The sequence below is a fragment of the Rana temporaria genome, chromosome 4 (assembly GCF_905171775.1).
Source record: "Rana temporaria chromosome 4, aRanTem1.1, whole genome shotgun sequence".
Classification (NCBI taxonomy): domain Eukaryota; kingdom Metazoa; phylum Chordata; class Amphibia; order Anura; family Ranidae; genus Rana; species Rana temporaria.
Window position 1 is genome coordinate 149,015,091 of NC_053492.1, and position 18,059 is coordinate 149,033,149.

Here is an 18,059-nt window from a genome sequence, read left to right on the forward strand (position 1 = left end):
AAGTAGAGTATGTGGAGTGGAGAGCATAAGCGATTTTCGCCCGCTTAAGGGCCATTACTCTAGAGCCCTGGAGGTGGGTTTCCTGGAGTAGGATCACATGCTGATTATGATGTGCCAAATATTCAAAAACATTAACGATCTTTTCACTTTGGAGTTTAGCCCCGCACATTCCAAGAAATTAATCGCAATCTAGACATGAGGAGGAACAAAGAAATATGACTATATATATGACAGAGTCCAGAGCGCTGCAAGAAGTGCATAAGGGTAAGAGCAAGTCAGACACATAGAACAACATTATGTAACTTAGAAATATCAGGTGCATATTAGAGAGACCACCTAGACCAATCTGTAAACACACATGGAGTGATGGATACCAGCATTTCATAGTAAAAACAAAAACAACCCCGAACAAAAATCCCTCAAAAACAAGGGAAACAGGCAGAACAACCCTAACCCTCCCGGCCCCCAATACCCAACACATGGGGGCTTTGATCCCAGGAACAAAACTGTGAAACAAGGGGGACATGGTGTAGTCCCCTACCCAACTAACCGTTGAAGGTAGTATCAGAGTCTGCAACATATGGGCTCCATCTGTGATCGCAAAGGAAATTGAATTAGGTGACCTGGGCCCCACAGGGGTGTATCAGTTATCTCAGTAGGATACCATCCAGGAGATTGTTACGACCGCTACCCAGGAGTAGCTTTGCCTGGTGAGCAGAGGAGAACATGAGGTAAGTGTTCATCAGACATTCGGAGAAGTGTCGGAAGAAAAAACAAAAACTAAAAAAAGAAAAACACAGAAACAAATTTTCTCCGTGTCCAATCTTACAGATTCAAGAATGGGGAGCTGTGAAGAAATACAATCAGTGAGGAGGAGATCTTCGTTGCTGGTGATGCTGCTCAGGAGGACCCAAAGAGTCCACCCAGTGGGCCGCTTCTTTCGGATTTGTGAAGAAATAGGCCTTTCCTTTATGGATGACCCTCAGTCGTGCAGGGTATAGCATACCATAGGGCAGTTGGAGGTCTCGTAGTCACCTTTTAATGGCTATAAAGGTGGCCCTCTGCTTCTGCGTGGCCACTGAAAAGTCAGGAAAGATAGTAATGCCGTTGCCATTGAAGGATATGCTGCCCTTTGTTCGGGCGGCCCGGAGAACGGCTTCTCAGTCCCTGAGGTGCATCAGTTTGATGAGCATAACACATGGGGGTGCCCAAATAGGTAAGGGGCGCAGGGGCACTCTATGTGCCCGCTCTTTGGCGAATAGTGGAGAGAAGGTGGAAGCGCTAAAAGTAGATGTCAGCCACCGTTCCATGAAAGCCTCAGGAGCTGTACCTTCTGAACCTTCCGGAAATCCCAAAAAGCGCAGATTATCACGGTCCTCCATATCTGTTAACTTATCAGTGGTATATTCTTGTGTTTGGCGTAATTCTCTAACAGAGGCCTGCAAAGGACGGGTCTCATCCTCTGAGTCACCTATGCGTTGTTCTGCATTGGACACTCTATGGCGGAGATTGTGCACATCTTGCTTCAGGAAGGACAGATCTGATCAGAGTCTGAGTGGTGAGGGAAGTATGGCTGTGCTGAATAGCCTCCATGATTTGCGACAGCGTGGGTTCTGCCGTGCTTGTGTCGGCATGGTCAACGCTGGGGGAGGGAGGTGCTGTGTCCTCAGGCTGTGAGAGCAGCAGGGGGTCATCAGGGCTAGAGGCAGGGGGTTTTTGTGACTCACCCTTCCCTGGTTTGCGTTGCGTTGCCTTGGATGAAGAGGGTTTGTGATCCCTTCCATGAGGCTGGCCGGCGACATTTTGTTGCGGGTCACCTGGAGAGGGCAGTGGCGGCAATTCATCGACATCTTCCATCGCAGGGCTGTATTTCACCATCTTCAGGTATTCTCTGTGGTCTCAGGAGGGTAAAAAGGATGGCGGGTTTTCACAGGGGCAGTCAGGTCAGCATGATCAAGCTAGGATAGGAGCAGGACAGACGGAGCTCAGGCTAACAGCTTCCTCACATCCGGCAATCAGCCACGTTCCCTGTCGGGCGGAATTCTAACGGACAAAGGAGCAGAACCGATTATGGTGCTATGGCTTCCAGGGCTAGTCCAGATCATGGAGGATACAGTGGAGTGGGTGCCTGGGTGCAGCAAGGGCAGCTGAGATAGTCCTCCTGCAGGCTGTTGTGAAGGAGCTGAGGGCAGCAGGCAGCAGGTGTAGAAGTTCGGGCTGGGGAAGAGCCAGGCACAGGGCAAGCAGGTGAGGCCAGGTGGAGCAAGATGGCCGATGCTACCGGAGGTAGGCCGGAGCTGCGGGCTATCCTCCAGACGGCCGCGGATGCGGCGCATCGTTGCAACGTCGGCAACAGGCGGCGGCCGTGCAGCTGAAGGGCCGGGTGCTGAGTGCACAGGGGGACTGGAGATGAGCGCTGGCAGTCAAGCCAGGTGAGGCAAGATGGCCGCCTCCCGGGACTAGGCCCAAGCCGGAGACTTTCCTACAGGCGGCTCCCGTGCGCAGGGGGGGAGTGACGTCACGCGACTCCGGCCAGTCACAGAGCTGGAGTTCGCAGCCCCGGAAGGAAGAGAGGTGAAGAATGGGCGCTCTCTACTAACAAGGAAGACAGGGACATCGCGGGCTTCTCCTGCAGGTAAGCGTCACATAATGGGCTACTATCCGATACATAGTAGCCCATTATACTTTACCTTTACAGGGAAACAAAGAGGAAGTAACACCCATCAGGGTTTACTTCCTCTTAAGTGTGTGACTGTTAACTGTAATTTATAACACAGGGCAGAAATGCTGACTATTAGGCCTCGTACACACGATAGGTTAACCAGAGGACAAACGGTCTGATGGACCGTTTTCATCGGTCAAAACCGATCGTGTGTGGGCCCCATAGGTTATTTAACCATAGGTTAAAAAAAAGCCAACTTGCTTTAAAATTAACCTATGGATTCCTAACCGATAAGTCTAAACCGATCGTTAGTAGGCACGACCATCGGTTAAAAATCCACGCATGCTCAGAATCAAGTCGACGCATGCTTGGAAGCATTGAACTTTGTTTTTTTCAGCACGTCGTTGTGTTTTACGTCACCGTGTTCTGACACGATCGGTTATTTAACCTATGGTGTGTAGGTGTGACGGACTATCAGTCAGCTTCATCGGTTAACCTATGACAACGGTCCTTCAGACCATTGTCCTCTGGTTAACCCATCGTGTGTACAAGGCTTTACTCTACCTTAGAGTACTGTAAAGTCATCCTCTGATCTCTGATATGAGAGACCCTCCCACCATTACGACAACATTTTCTCTGGAATCCAGTTCATCCAGTGCAGGCAGAGATGGCACTATATCAGTAAGTAAACAATAACTGTGACATATGCTTGGTAACAAGGAAATGCAAGTAAGCTGATAAGTGCATAGCAATACAGCTAATGTTACAAAATTTACAAAACAACGCTATATTGTCCACAGTAACTAATCCAATACTACCCTTTTCTGCCTTCAATTTGCGAACCTTTACAGACTCTGTGGCAGAAAAATAGGCCAATAGTTCACTGTGTCCAAAATGCTCACTTTATGCACAATGTTCTTTTAAGCTTCTTGCTTTTTTATTCATAAACAGAGCTTAATATACCGTATATACCACAATATGTTTACTAACAGATAATTGTTAATAAGTTACATGTAAAGGTGTTACGATTTACTCCCCTTTTACACATATTGATAGCATTTGAGTACAGGCCAACTCGGCTCCTAGCTACTTCCTCTAAACAGCAAACAGATTGGTCTGGGATCAAGCTATTAGCTTAATACTTCCAACTAATAACGGCAAAGACTGACTTGTTTGTGTATTAAATGTCCTTTTGGCTTTGTACACTTTCCTGGAAGTTAGAAATTGCAATAGCCAGCATTCCAAGCCAAGAAAGGAAGTGCTTCATAAATTATTCTGAGCAACAACATTTTTGGAAATCAATTTGAAATATATTTTACCAAGTAAAACAGCTTCAATTGCAGATTATGCAAGAAGAAAATTAAAAAAGTTACAAAATGACAATCAGTCCTATACTACTGATATAAGACAGTTGAGCTAATTTAACCTTTTGCTGAATTGCACTTTAGTTTACAGTATTTTGGGCAGTTTAATAATGAAGGGAATCCATTTTTTTTGTAAACAGTGAGCCTGAGATGCATGGAGGGCTACATACAAGACGACAGCAAGATAAAAGGCACACTGCAACTGCTTGTCTGACTTGTCTATCATCACAAGAACAGTGCCTTGACATTTTCCACATTTTTTTTTCGTTACAGCCAAAAACGTAAATGTGTTTTATTGGGATTTTATGTGATAAACCAACACAAAGTGGCAGATCACTGTGAAGTGGAAGGAAAATGATAAATGGTTTTCAATTTCCGACCAGAACTTTTGCCGTCTGAAAATTTGAGAACCAGCTCTCAAATTTTTGCTGTCGGAAATGTCCGATGAGACCTACACACAGTCAGAATTTCCGACCAAAAGCTTACATCGAACATTTCTTGTCGGAAATTCCGATCGTGTGTAGGCAGCATTAGGCGATACAATAGCCTAGAGGAAGTTGGCTAACCCCCTCTTCCCTTTCCCAACACACAGCAGGAGACTCAGTTCTGTATGCTTTTTCTATGAGCCTGCTAGAGGGAGTGCATCTAGGGCCGAAACAACTAATCGATCAATCGACAACTAATCGATTATGAAATGAATCGATTACAATTTTCATAATCGATTAATCGGCCAGTAACATAATGGGGTTAAAAAAAAACTAAAATCAGTCCTTTATAGTACAAAAAAGCAAATCGCTACTGTAAATATTACTTTCACTGTCCCACAGTAAAAAACTAACCCCTTACAGTAGCGATTATTTGCTCTTTTTGTACTTTTTTGTTTTTTTAACCCCATTATGTTACTAAACATCTCAGGGCTGGGTCACACCTCTGTTTTTGGTGCTTTTTGCAGAAACACACTACAGTTCATTTACATGTTTTCCTATGGAACATGTTCACATCCATGATTTATTTTCAGCTGCTGCGTATTTGGAAAGGGCAATCACTTTTTGTTGCGATTTTGTTTTTTTTGGTTCAATATACTTCAATGAAGAAGCTGCAGAAAAGTATGTAATGTGTTTTTGCGGCAATTTGTGTTTTGTAATCTGCCCAACAACAAATTGGCCCAAAAAAAATATTAAAATGCAAATTTTTTTTTAAGGCTATTATCCGATTAATCGATTAATCGAAACAATAATCAGCCAACTAATCGATTATGAAAATAATCATTAGTTGCAGCCCTAGGTGCATCCCTTTCCTCCATTCAGCTATCAGAATACATTACAGCTCTATGCAGTGTGTGTAATGTCAGATCCCCACCTCCTGCTTTCTAGAGCTGGGAGATGCTGTGGATAATGTGTATTTTAGAAGGACACAGAGAAGAGAAAGTGAAGATGCAAGTCGAATTTTCAGAGTGCTCCTTAGACACATTTAACATTTGTAAATGTTTCTTATTACATAGAAGGTTTTCACTTTTTGAGTTGAGGTCCTCTTACAATGGCTGTAAAAAGGCAACACACTCATAAGCAGGGAACCTTGGCAGCATATGTAATCAAAGTAGCACAAAGTGCAATATCTCAGCCCCCCCCCCCCCATTGAAAGACAACCCTGATCAGAGTTAGTACATTACCTAGTTTTGGCATTGTTTTACATTTTAATCCTATAGAGTTGCAATACGGACTTAAAAGATAGAAAGGGTAATCATTTTCAAGTGCGTCTATGATATTTCTTATATTGTTTAAAGAGGAAGTAAACTCTCCCACTCTGATGTTTCTTTTTATTTAGTCCATTATATTAAGTAATTATCAATCTATAGCCACTGTAATCCAGCCCAAATCGCATATTACTTACTGTTTAACCATTTAAGGACCGCATCCTGCACATTTACGTCGGCAGAATGGCACGGCTGGGCACAAGCACGTACATGTACGTCCTCTTTAAGTGCCCAGCCGTGGGTTGCGGGCGTGCTCCCGCGGCGCGCTCCCACGACACGGTCCGAAGCTCCGTGACCGCGGGATTCATGGACCCGATCGCCGCTGGAGTCCTGCGATCAGTCCCCGGAGCTGAAGAACGGGGAGAGCTGTGTGTAAACACAGCTTCCCCGTTCTTCACTGTGGTGCTGTCATCGATCGTGTGTTCCCTTTTATAGTCACACCTACAGCCATACCCCCCCCTACAGTTAGAAACACAAATGAGGTCACACATAACCCATTCAGCACCCCCTTGTGGTTAACTCCCAAACTCCCATTTTAAATGCATTTTTTGCTGTGAAAATGACAATGGTCCCAAAAATGTCAACATTTTCCGAAGTGTCCGCCATAATCGCAGTCACGGAAAAAATCACTGATCGCTGCCATTAGTAGTTTAAAAAAAAAAAAAAAAATGCAATAAAACTATCCCCTATTTTGTAAACGCTATAAATTTTGCGCAAACCAAACGATAAACGCTTATTGCGATTTTTTTACCAAAAATAGGTGGAAGAATATGTATCGGCCTAAACGGAGGAAATTATTTTTATATATATATTTTTGGGGGATATTTATTATAGCAAAAAGTAAAAAATATTGCATTTTTTTCAAAATTGTCGCTCTATTTTTGTTTATAGCACAAAAAATAAAAACCGCAGAGGTGATCAAATACCACCAAAAGAAAGCTCTTTTTGTGGGAAAAAAAGGACGCCAATTTTGTTTGGCAGCCACGTCGCATGACCGCGCAATTGTCAGCGACGCAGTGCCGAATCGCAAAAACTGTCCGGGTCCTTTAGCTGCCTAAAGGTCTGGGTCTTAAGTGGTTAAAGAAACTTTAAAAAAACTTGTTTCCAGAGGTAAGGCAGTGCCATCTTAAGTATTGTTTTCCGAGTCCACATAGAGTGCATTTCCGACCATACATTAAGCACTTCCTGTACTGTTAACCAAGCCTCCTTCTCAATCCAACATTTCTATGGCAACCCTGCTTCCCTGCTCATAGCCACTTGTTTAATGTCATAGTATTTACTTGTGCCGATCATCTAGTGTTTGCCTATGTCAGTCTTATCAGCTTCAGCTGATAAAACTGCAATAATTCAGTCCCATGCCCAAGTTTACCCTTCATGTGATGTCACATGGTCACATGGGGTGTAGGAGGAAGCTCTGAGTGATTATGCAGTCTCATGGGATTTCACTATAGAAAGTCCTGATAACAGACAGACAAGCAAACAGAGTGTGCCGTAAATCAGGGGAGATCTGGGCATGCTCCAGTGACGTCATTCTAAAGAACAAAAAGGATTACAACAATACTAAGCAAGTAAGGATATTTCTACAAGTAGTGTTCATTAGGGTTTTTTATGCTGATTTACATGGGATAAAGTTGTGGGGGAGGGTTTACAACCACTTTAATAATTGGATTACTAACTTGCTTTTCTAAAATACATAACTACAAGTTAAAGGTGTTTCAAATGATTTTCTAAATATGCCCAGCAATGGAATGCAATTATATCCGAGATATGGAATTTCATGTCTGAACACAATGAAGAGCCTGAGGTAATGAGGAGAAAGCATGACAAATTCAGTCAGCACACAGTTATGCTGAATACACTGTTATAAGGGATTATTTACAGGGAAATATTATTTTTCCATGCACTGCAGATCTAATGCCAAAAATCAAGGGGGTTATTAACATGAATAGGCGTATTTAATGAAGCAGTACAAAGAACAATAATCTGGGATAAAGTAACCAATAAGAAATAATCTGATCATGCACAGTCACATGATTGATTGCTATGGGTTACTGCACATTGCACTCCTTCCTTGCTCTTTACTATGGCTTACTGTATACAAGTTAAAGTGACAGAAGCCATCTTGTATGATTCTACAATATTATTTTTCCTCACAAGTATCTAGTAAAGCCAATGAGGATTGAGGAACCAAGCTAATGGTGAGGCTTGGGCTTTCACAAAATCCCAGAAGGATTGGTTTGGAAGAATGTCTGACCTCACACAGTCCTTCGCTCTCTGTAAGGTACAGAGTGAGGGATCCATGGGCTTCCTTGATGAGAGGTTTTGCGTAATTTTATATTCCGGTGGACAATCTTTGAAAACCTCTACAAACATAACTTCGGTACACAATAGGAAAACCAACGATGCCACATGCATCTGAATTTGAGCTAAAACATGAAAACACATGCTCTTGCATTAGATACATTTTAGGTCTTCTTACACCTAGAGGCTCTATTTACTCTTGCATGTAGAGCTGGGGAAGAGAGGTGTAAAAAAAATCATACCCAGCTACAGATTGGTTTTATAACTAGGGCCAGGGCTGCAATATGGTTACAAGAGCTGAACGGGCACATGATTTATTGCTTCCTCCAATGTGTGACTGACCGTCAAGTTAAAGTGGTTCTAAAGGACTTTTTTTTTTTTACCTTAATTTTTTACCTTAACTTTTTTTTTAATCTTTTTTGGGGATATTTATTGTCGCAAAAAGTAAAAAATATTGATTTTTTTTCAAAAATGTCGCTCTGTTTTTGTTTATAGCGCAAAAAAATAAAAACCACGGAGGTGATCAAATACCACCAAAAGAAAGCTCTATTTGTGGGAAAAAAAGGACGCCAATTTTATTTGAGAGCCACGTTGCACGACCGCGCAATTGTCAGTTAAAGCGACGCAGCGCCAAATCGCTAAGAGAGGCCTGGTCCTTTACCTGCATATTGGTACGGGTCTTAAGTGGTTAAAAAGGACACCAAAGAAAAAGCTTTGGCTAAAGGTGGAGTCTAATGGGTTGATACATCAGTATTTTTTTATGTCATAAGAAACCTAAGGGAGACATTTTCCAGCCATAGTTTTAGCTCTGTTGCCACCAGCATATATTTTCACACCTTCTGCTAATCAAGACTCATTTACTACTATAGAAAACAACTTAAAGTGAACCCATGCCCAGACTATGCACATTAAAATATTCTGAACAAGCAGAAAAAAAAATGATTTCAGCTTGAAACCAACAAATGTCAGGAAAAAGGTTTAGTGTTTAAGTGGTTAAACTTTCCTCATTTACACACCAAAGTATAATCCTTTGATCTAAAAGACAACTTGTTACAATGTTTATACTTCCACTGCTAAAGAATGTTGTGATACTGCCCAAAAATTCACAACAGAGGGACTGATATCCCTGCTTCTTTTTAACTTTAGGAAATGTAATGATTTGAAAAATCAACGTTAAGGGCATATATAAAATGTACACTTTTTTTTATTAATATACACATATAAAAGTAACACAATACATAAAATACGTTGACATAAAAATGTTAAAGCTTTTTTAACTGCTTATAAAGGGATATGTAAAAACATCAAGGCACATAGTGTGGGGACAGGTGTAATTTATACATGAAACCAGGAGGGTGGGAGCTTCTTGTAACATTCACATGACGTATGGAATACTGGGACCTGAATCTCAAATCTTACCATCGCTAGAATCCATCAACAACTGTATAATACTTTTGGAGGGGATGGGTCATTTAAAATATACAGCTATGTGAGAGTATAAACTGTATATTTATTCTCACTTTCTTGTATTTGGAATCTAGGGGATTTTTTCTGAGCGGACATTTGTAACTTCCTGACATGTTTTGGTCATTAGCTAGACAGGCTGTTGATCGGGCTGAATACAAACAGCCAGGCACTGAAATCTCACTGGTGGAAAGATATAATATATGTATGAAAAGGCAGAAATTACCTTTTTTTCTTTGTGATGATCAGCACGTCATTGAAGAGGAGGAAGTAGACTTGTTGTTTTGTTGTTCTCTTGGAGAAAATGCCAGAGTCCTCTACATAGGATGTAAGCTCACCCCGCTTCAGTAACCAACGCGAGGAAGACACCAATGGGAATGGCTAAAGAAGCATAGTATATGTGGTCAGTTAAAAGATAATAACGGAGCATATAATAAATTAAAAATACAATATGCAAATGAAGGTCACATAAAATACCCCTTTACTTTTATACTAATGGACTACCAACTGCAATAGTTTTTGCAGTGGTGCACACCCAAAGTCTTTGAGTTCTTAGGGTAAAGCCCTGCCTGGTGTCTTTTGCTTAACTATTCAACCACTCCCACTCTCAGATCACAGACAGATCTTAAAGTGGTTTTGAATAGCTGAACATTTTTTACCTTTATGCATTCTATGCATGAAGGTAAAAAAACCTATGTGCTGCAGTTCCCTACAGCCCGCTAATCCTTACCCGAGTTCCAGCGATGTGCACGGGAGCCTCGGCTGTCCCAGGTCTCTCTCTCCTCATTGGCTGAGACACAGCAGCAAGAGCCAATCACAGGCAGTGAGCCAATGAGGAGAGTGCGAAGGGCAGGGCCAAACCATGGCTCTGTGTGTCCTAAAGATGCATAGAGCAGAGCTCGGAAGTGAGCATGCACCAGTGCCCCCATAGCTTGCTACTGGGTGCACTGGTCAAGGGGGAGGAGCCAGGAGCGCTGGTGGATGACCCCAGAAGAGAAGTATTGAGACTGCTCTGTGCAAAACCACTGTACAGAGTAGATAATTACAGTATAACATGTTTGTTATTTTTTTCAAGAAAAAAATTTACATTTAAAATCACTAAAGACTTGTAAGGATAGCAGGGGGAGTTTTCAGAAGACACAGGACAGCACTGAATTACTGACAAGATCTGCATTTTTTTTTTTTTGCACAAACCAAATGCTTCCAATGGTATATTTAACAGATCAAAAAAATACAATTTTCTTTGTTAAAGTTATTATACAGTACAATATAAAAAGCAATAAACAAGCTTTAAAACCAACCCTCACTGATCCCTAAACTGCAGGTACTATGAAATTATTATGGAGCAATTTTACATTAAAAGGTCACAGCAGCAGCAAGGAGGTCATTGAAACTATAATACTTGAATGTCCATGGTAAATACAGCCAACATTGACCCACACACACTTGTTAAAGATATTCCTAGGCAAAGTAGCATGCCAAATGGTTCTGTAACACAAGTGGTATATCTGTTACATTAAAAGTAACATTCATGAGCACTACTGTTTCACTCCCGACATACTGTAGATGGTATCAAGACAGCAGTCCCTTTCCATCCCACAATGCAATGTACAGTGCCAAAGCTGCCTATCCCTCAGGTGTGAGCAAGGTCAATTGGGGAGGGTTGGGGAAGGGGAGTTTGTGTTTGCACTGAATAGCTTTTGAGGCCCAGTGGGGCCGACATAGGGAATTATGTTATAGTAAATAGGTGATTCAATCAGGCACATTATGGCACATATTATTCACTGCTGTGTTCAGGTTAGCAGGTGGCTTACCTATACAGATGAACTTTATTTATCTCATATTCTTTTGTCTTTACCTTGAATAACACTCTTTTGTCCTTAAATTACTCTACTCAGAATAATTCAGCATTTCCCTTTTCTTCACACTGCTTTTTTTGTTGCCTATGCCTGAGCATGTCTCTATGTTATAACTTTCTTCATTTACATAACTTAAAAAGTCTAGATATCATAATTGCATGTTCATTTATAGTATGACATCACTTAGAAATAATCTAATATATATTACTTTACTATTACAGAACGTTCCTGAATGGGGTAAGGGTTATGTTCTGTGAACGTTACCACAACATAACACTACCACCCAATTGATACCCAGAAAATGCTGCACAGGTGACACATAGATCAGGAAAGAGATGGGCGAGGTCCAAAAACGTTGTGAATACCAGATCTGTGCAAGTTACATTCGCTCAACCCAGGGAGGATCTATATTGCTAACAAAGACTGATGAAATGATATTTAATGTGGCTTGTCGCCATGTGTTACGTCTATATGAATCACAAACTGGTATATGGTTAAAATGCTAAATGATAAAACAGCCTAAAAGTAATAAATCTGAAAAGTATGGTTGAGCAAATAATTTAAATAATCAGAACTTGCTTATATAACAGTTAAAGCTGTTCTGCTTTTTTTAAATGTCTTAATGTCACCTCACACCCATTTAATTATCAGTATTTAATATTATAATGAAGGGTTAATGACTACAAAGAGAAAAGTAATGGATCTCTTGGTTCTAAGCCAGACCATGGGACTGGTGGATGCCTGATCAAATGTCTTTACGCTGTGCCAAGACACTGAAGGGCAATGCGCCAGCACTGGTAACTCCTTTCCTAAATAAAAGTCGAACGTTTCCTGTGAGGAGTCAATGCAGCGGGACAGTTCAGATGGAAAAACAACAAGCAGCCAACTTAACCAATCCTCTGCCAATATGGAATCTAGGTATAACCCTTGTTATACTGTAAAAAAATGGTTTTGTCTTTGCTTTTCAAAAAGCAAGGGTTAGGAGGCTAAAAAAAGAACCAGGTGTTTACATTTTTCTCCCCTAAACTGAAATCCGAAGGAATTTCAAATATGACATTCTCTACTGCCTAAAATGCATAAACAAGTATTGCTATGCACATTTTGACTTTTTGATATGATATATTATTCAGGTAAAAATAGTATTATTCTGTGACTGCTGTGAGTAAGAATGTTACACCAAAGACACCAAACTAAGCACATATTTTGTAGAAGACTGTGTAGACTAGATAATAACTGGATGATAAAAACAATGTGCACTAATTACCGTACCACTATTTGTCAATATAGTGTTTTAATAAGAATTGAATAAATTATTTTTCTAGCATCACATAAAGGTTTTTGCAGCAAGGCAAAACTTTTTCAGAAGGTGCAGGAACCCATCATTTACTTTTCAATAAACGATTTATAAAATAAAAAAAAACTAATTGGTGGCTATTGTTTTTTTTTTTTTACAAAATTATTTTATTACTTTTTTTTCCAAGACAATACAATAAATATAACATAAAAACAACGTACAGGCTATTGTTTACTACCCTCTACACATTCTCTTTGTTCCTTGCCTTGTTCTATAAAATGGACATAAATAAATTAAGCAATTACCATAAAACACTGATCTAATACAGTAACAAAAAGTAAACTAATATTAAACACTTTTTTTTAAACCACCTCATTGCTTACAATGCATTTGACATTCCCCAATGCATAATGTGCTTATTTCTGTGCGCAAAACATATATTATTAAATAAATCATTGCCACTGGTTTCAGGTCGCAGAGCACTGCTTTCCAGAACTTCTGGGTGGGGAAGGGCGAGTCCCGAGTGTCTTACACTGTCCAGAGGGGACGTGACAGCTTAGCCGTAGAGAGAGGGGAGAGGCAGGGGAGCCACTTGCCACCTGGCTACTTCCAAGTGTATGTGTAGGTGCCAGTTGAGATGCATACAAAGGTGGCTCAATAGGATCCAGTGAGAGAATAGACACACCTGAAAACAGAACCCAGAGAGGTCTACAGCACTATATTTTTATTTTGCATTTGTAGGTTTATTAAAGTGGTTGTAAAACATATACCGTAGTTCTTTTTTTAGATAACAAACAGGTTATACTTACCTGGTCTGTGCACAGAGTGGCCCCAATCTTTTTCTGGGGTCCCTGCCGGTACTCCTGGCTACTCCTCTTCTCTGTTTTCCACCATAGGAAGCCGTTTTCTATTGTAGCACACCTGCAGGCTTTGATCCCGAGCCATATTGCCTGTGTCCATAGACACAGACAGCATGGTTCAGCCATTCCCCCTCATCACGGGATTTGACTGACAGCAGTGGCTCTCACTGCAACAGCAAAGCCTAGCACTGGATCAAATGAGGGCTTAGGTAAGTTTAAGGGGGGTGAGGGGGCAAAACTTATACCAATACAATTGTTATCCTAATGTAGGGAATGCATTAAGGTAAGAAAATATTTAGGCTTTGTAACAACTTTAAAGGCAATATAGAGCCCCAGGATTATATCTCATGGATGACTAGCTTGAAGTATTTGGCCACATTCAACTGGATTTGTTTTGTAATGTTGAACTGTTTTCCTGCTCATTCAGACAGCTTACTGTGCAACTATCAGAACAAACCTCAGAATGTACAATGGGGATCGAAAGTTTGGGCACCCCAGGTAAAAATGTGTATTAATGTGCATAACGAAGCCAAGGAAAGATGGAAAAATCTCCAAAAGGCATCAAATTACAGATTAGACATTCTTATATGTCAAAAAAGTTTGATTTTATTTCCATCATTTACACCAGGGATCCTCAAACTGCGGCCCTCCAGCTGTTGCGGAACTACAAATCCCATGAGGCATTGCAAAACTCTGACATTCACAGACATGACTAGGCATGATGGGAATTGTAGTTCCTGAACACCTGGAGGGCCATAGTTTGAAGACCCATGATTTACACTTTCAAAATTACAGAAAACAAAAAAATGCCGTCTGCAAAAGTTTGGGCACCCTGCAGAGTGGATATCTTGTACTGCCCCCTTTGGCAAGTATCACAGCTTGTAAAAGCTTTTTGTAGCCAGCCAAGAGTCTTTCAATTCTTGTTTGGAGGTATCTTTGCCCATTCTTCCTTACAAAAGTCTTCCAGTTCTTTGAGATTTCTGGGCTGTCTGTCACGCACTGCTCTTTTAAGGTCTATCCATAGATTTTCAATTATGCTGACGTCAGGAGATTGTGAAGGCCATGGCAAAACCTTCAGTTGACGCCTCTTGATGTAATCCCCCATGGATTTTGAGGTGTGTTTAGGATCATTATCCATTTGTAGAAGCCATCCTCTCTTTAACTTCAGCTTTTTCACAGATGGCATCAAGTTACCATCCAAAATTTGCTGAAATTTTATTGAATCCATTTTTCCTTCTACTCGTGAAATGTTCCCTGTGCCACTGTCTGCAATACAACCCCAAAGCATGATTGATCCACCCCCATGCTTAACAGTTGGACAGAGGTTCTTTTCATTAAATTCTGTGCCCTTTCTTCTCCAAATGTACCTTTGCTCATTCCGGCCAAAAAGTTCTATTTTAACCTCATCGGTCCACAGAACTTGTTTCCAAAATGCATCAGGCTTGTCTATATGTTCATTTGCAAAGTTCAAATGCTGATTTGTGTGGATGTAGAAGAGGTTTTCTTCTGATGACTCTAACATGAAGACCATATTTGTACAAGTATCGCTTTATAGTGGAATAGTGTACCAGATCTTTCTGGAGGGATCTGGAGGGATCGTGCAGTCAAACGTGGGTTTTGAATTGCTTTTCTCACAATCCTGCGAGCTGTTCTGTCTGATATTTTTCTTGGTCTTCCAGATCTTGCTTTAACTTCCACTGTTCCTGATGACTGCCATTTCTTAATTACATTCCGAACAGAGGATATTGACATCTGAAAACGCTTTGCTATCTTCTTATAGCCTTCTCCAGCTTTGTGAGCGTCAACTATTTTCAGTTTCAGTTTTCTAGACAACTGCTTAGAAGAACCCATGGTGCTTATTGTTGGGGCAAGGTCAGATGAGTCTGGGCACTTAAAACCTTTGAGATTGACATCACCTGGTCTTCCCAGACGATGATTGAGAACAATCCATGACACTGGCAGGTCTCAGCTTTGCAAAGGGGGCAGTGCATGCTATAAATTCTTCATTCTCCATTTTTCTGTTTTCTGTAATTTTGAAAGTGTAAATGATGGAAATAAAATCTAACTTTTTTTGACATATTATAAGAATGTCTAATCTGTAATTTGATTCCTTTTGGAGATTTTTCCATATTTCCTTGGCTTCGTTATGCACATTAATACCAATTTTTACCTGGGGTGCCCAAACTTTCGATCCCCACTGTATATCCCCACAGGTGTCAAGAACTTACCTCATCATTTGTTCCCCTCAAGGATTTTAGGAACATACCCCAGAATTTATTTTTACCCAAGTTTATCAGGAACCTACCCTAACATTTATATTCCCACGTGTGTCAGGAACAGGGCCGGTACAAGGCAGGGGCGGGCGGGGCGAGTGCCCTGGGCACTACCATTCCGTATAGGAGGGGGGGCGCAGTTCTGACAAACAGGCAGCCGCGGCCGCAGCCCGCCAGACCAGTACACTTGTGTGTCATATAGACTAGTAGTAAGCGCGGGCAGCGGCAGTGGCTGCCAAGTGCGCTCCACACCTCCTGGCTCCCTTTCCTCTTTGTATACATACTCCCCCTATGGAGTCAGTTGGTCCATTCCAGCGGCGTGAGAGCCGCGGTCAGCACAGCACATCGCAAATCAACAAGTGTTAGGGATTGCTGCCCACTCTCTGCACTGACTGCTATCTCCGCCCCCTGTACCTCCCCCGGCTATTTTGCAGGCACTCTGGAACATCAGTGAGGCGGAGCCTTCTGGCTATAGATGGGATAGACGTCCTATGAGATTGCACCTGCCGGGATGTGGGTGGTGTCATAGCGAAGTTACTGAGCAGTGAGGGAGCCGAGTCTCGAGCTAGTGTGTCCGGACGGAGGTAAACTCATCTAGCAGCACATCTTGGATTCACTTGCAGCACCTCTATGCTAAGTCTGCTTATCTACTGCAGCTTAGCATAGAAGTGCTGCCTGTTATAGTAGCTGAGAAATGGGGGGATGTTTTTTTCATGTAGCAATGGGAGACATTGGGCTCATTAATGATTGCCACTGCCTGTGGTGTATGCCCTCCTGACCCCCCTAGTGTGTGCCCTCCCAACCCATGTACTGTACCCTCCTGATCACTGTGCCATCCAAACCCCCCCTCCCGGCATGTGCCCTCCCACTCTTCCCTCCTGACCCCCCCTGGTGTGTGCTCTACCAGCCCCTGCACTGTGTCCTCCTGACCCCCCCTGATGTGTGCCCCCAGCCCCTGTACTGTACCCACCTGACCCCTATATTGTGTCCCAGCCCCTGTACTGTACCCACCTGACCCCTATATTGTGTCCCCAGCCCTTGTACTGTGCCCACCCACCCCCCCCCCATACTCTGGTGTGGGCCCTCCTGTCCCCCATATTGTGCCCTCCTATCCACGTGTTGTGCTCTCCTGACCTTGTACTGTGCCCTCCACCCTCTGTACTCTTTTCTCCTGACCCCCCTGATGTGTGCCCTCCCAGCCCTGTATTGTGCCTTACTGACCCCTGCACTGTGCCCTACCACCCCCATACTCTTCCCTCCTGACCCCCCTGGTCTTTGCCCTCCCACGCCCCACCTGTACTCTTTCCTCCTGAATCCCTGATATGAGGTCTCCCAGCCCCAGTATTGTGCCCCCCTCAGTGGAATTCTGTGGACATGTTTCTGGTGTGTAAGTTTGGTACCTCTTTTGTGTCCGCTTACATGTTTTTGGTGCATAAGTATGCTACTTATTGTTTCTCTGCAGGGATATGTTGTAAATACAGTAAATGGATGATAAAAAGATACAAATTCATTAAAAACTGTAACTTTCAGCCACCAATCAGTGAGCAGTAATAATGTTCAGTAACCTCTAGCAACCAATCAGTGAGCCTGGACCAGTTTTTGGGGTGTAAGGCTGGAGAGTGAAATTGCATGAGGGGGGGGGCCCAAGAAAATGTTTGCCCAGGGCCCAATCAATAATAAAGACGGCCCTGACAAGGAGCCAGAGTGTGCCACGCTATAGTACTGCAAAGAAGACTACTGACTTCTAAAAAGTAAGCAGAACAGAAAAAAACCTGTTAAAGCAAGTAATTAAATGGCTGTATTGGGGGGGGGGGAGGGTAAGCTGACTGAGGTGATCAGCACTTTGTGTTTTTGTGTTATTTTGAGCCATGCCTTCTCTGACTAGCAAAAAAAAAACATCAATTGCAGCCTCACTGTGCCACCAAACGCAGCCATTGTGCCATCAATTGTTGCCACTGTGCCCATCACATGCAGCCACTGTGCCAACACACCATCAATTACCGCCAGTGTGCCCATCAATTTCCGCCAGTGTGCCCATCAATCGCCGCCAGTGTGCCCATCAATTGCAATCAACGCAGCCACTGTGCCCATCAAACGCAGCCACTGTGCCCATCAAACGCAGCCACTGTGCCCATCAAACGCAGCCACTGTGCCCATCAAACACAGACACTCAGCTGTGCCATCAAACGCAGCCACTGAGTGGCTGCGTTTGATGGCACACTGGCTGCG

At 42.4% G+C, this 18,059-nt stretch overlaps 1 protein-coding gene across 1 annotated transcript in view; it reads right to left on the minus strand.

Moving 5' to 3' along the window:
* Nucleotides 1-18,059, minus strand: part of ARHGEF26 (Rho guanine nucleotide exchange factor 26) — a 229,365-nt gene that overhangs the window by 42,078 nt on the left and 169,228 nt on the right. Inside the window, 1 exon segment of the mRNA XM_040349186.1 lies at nucleotides 9,771-9,925. Within this exon segment, the coding sequence (XP_040205120.1) occupies nucleotides 9,771-9,925 (155 nt within the window).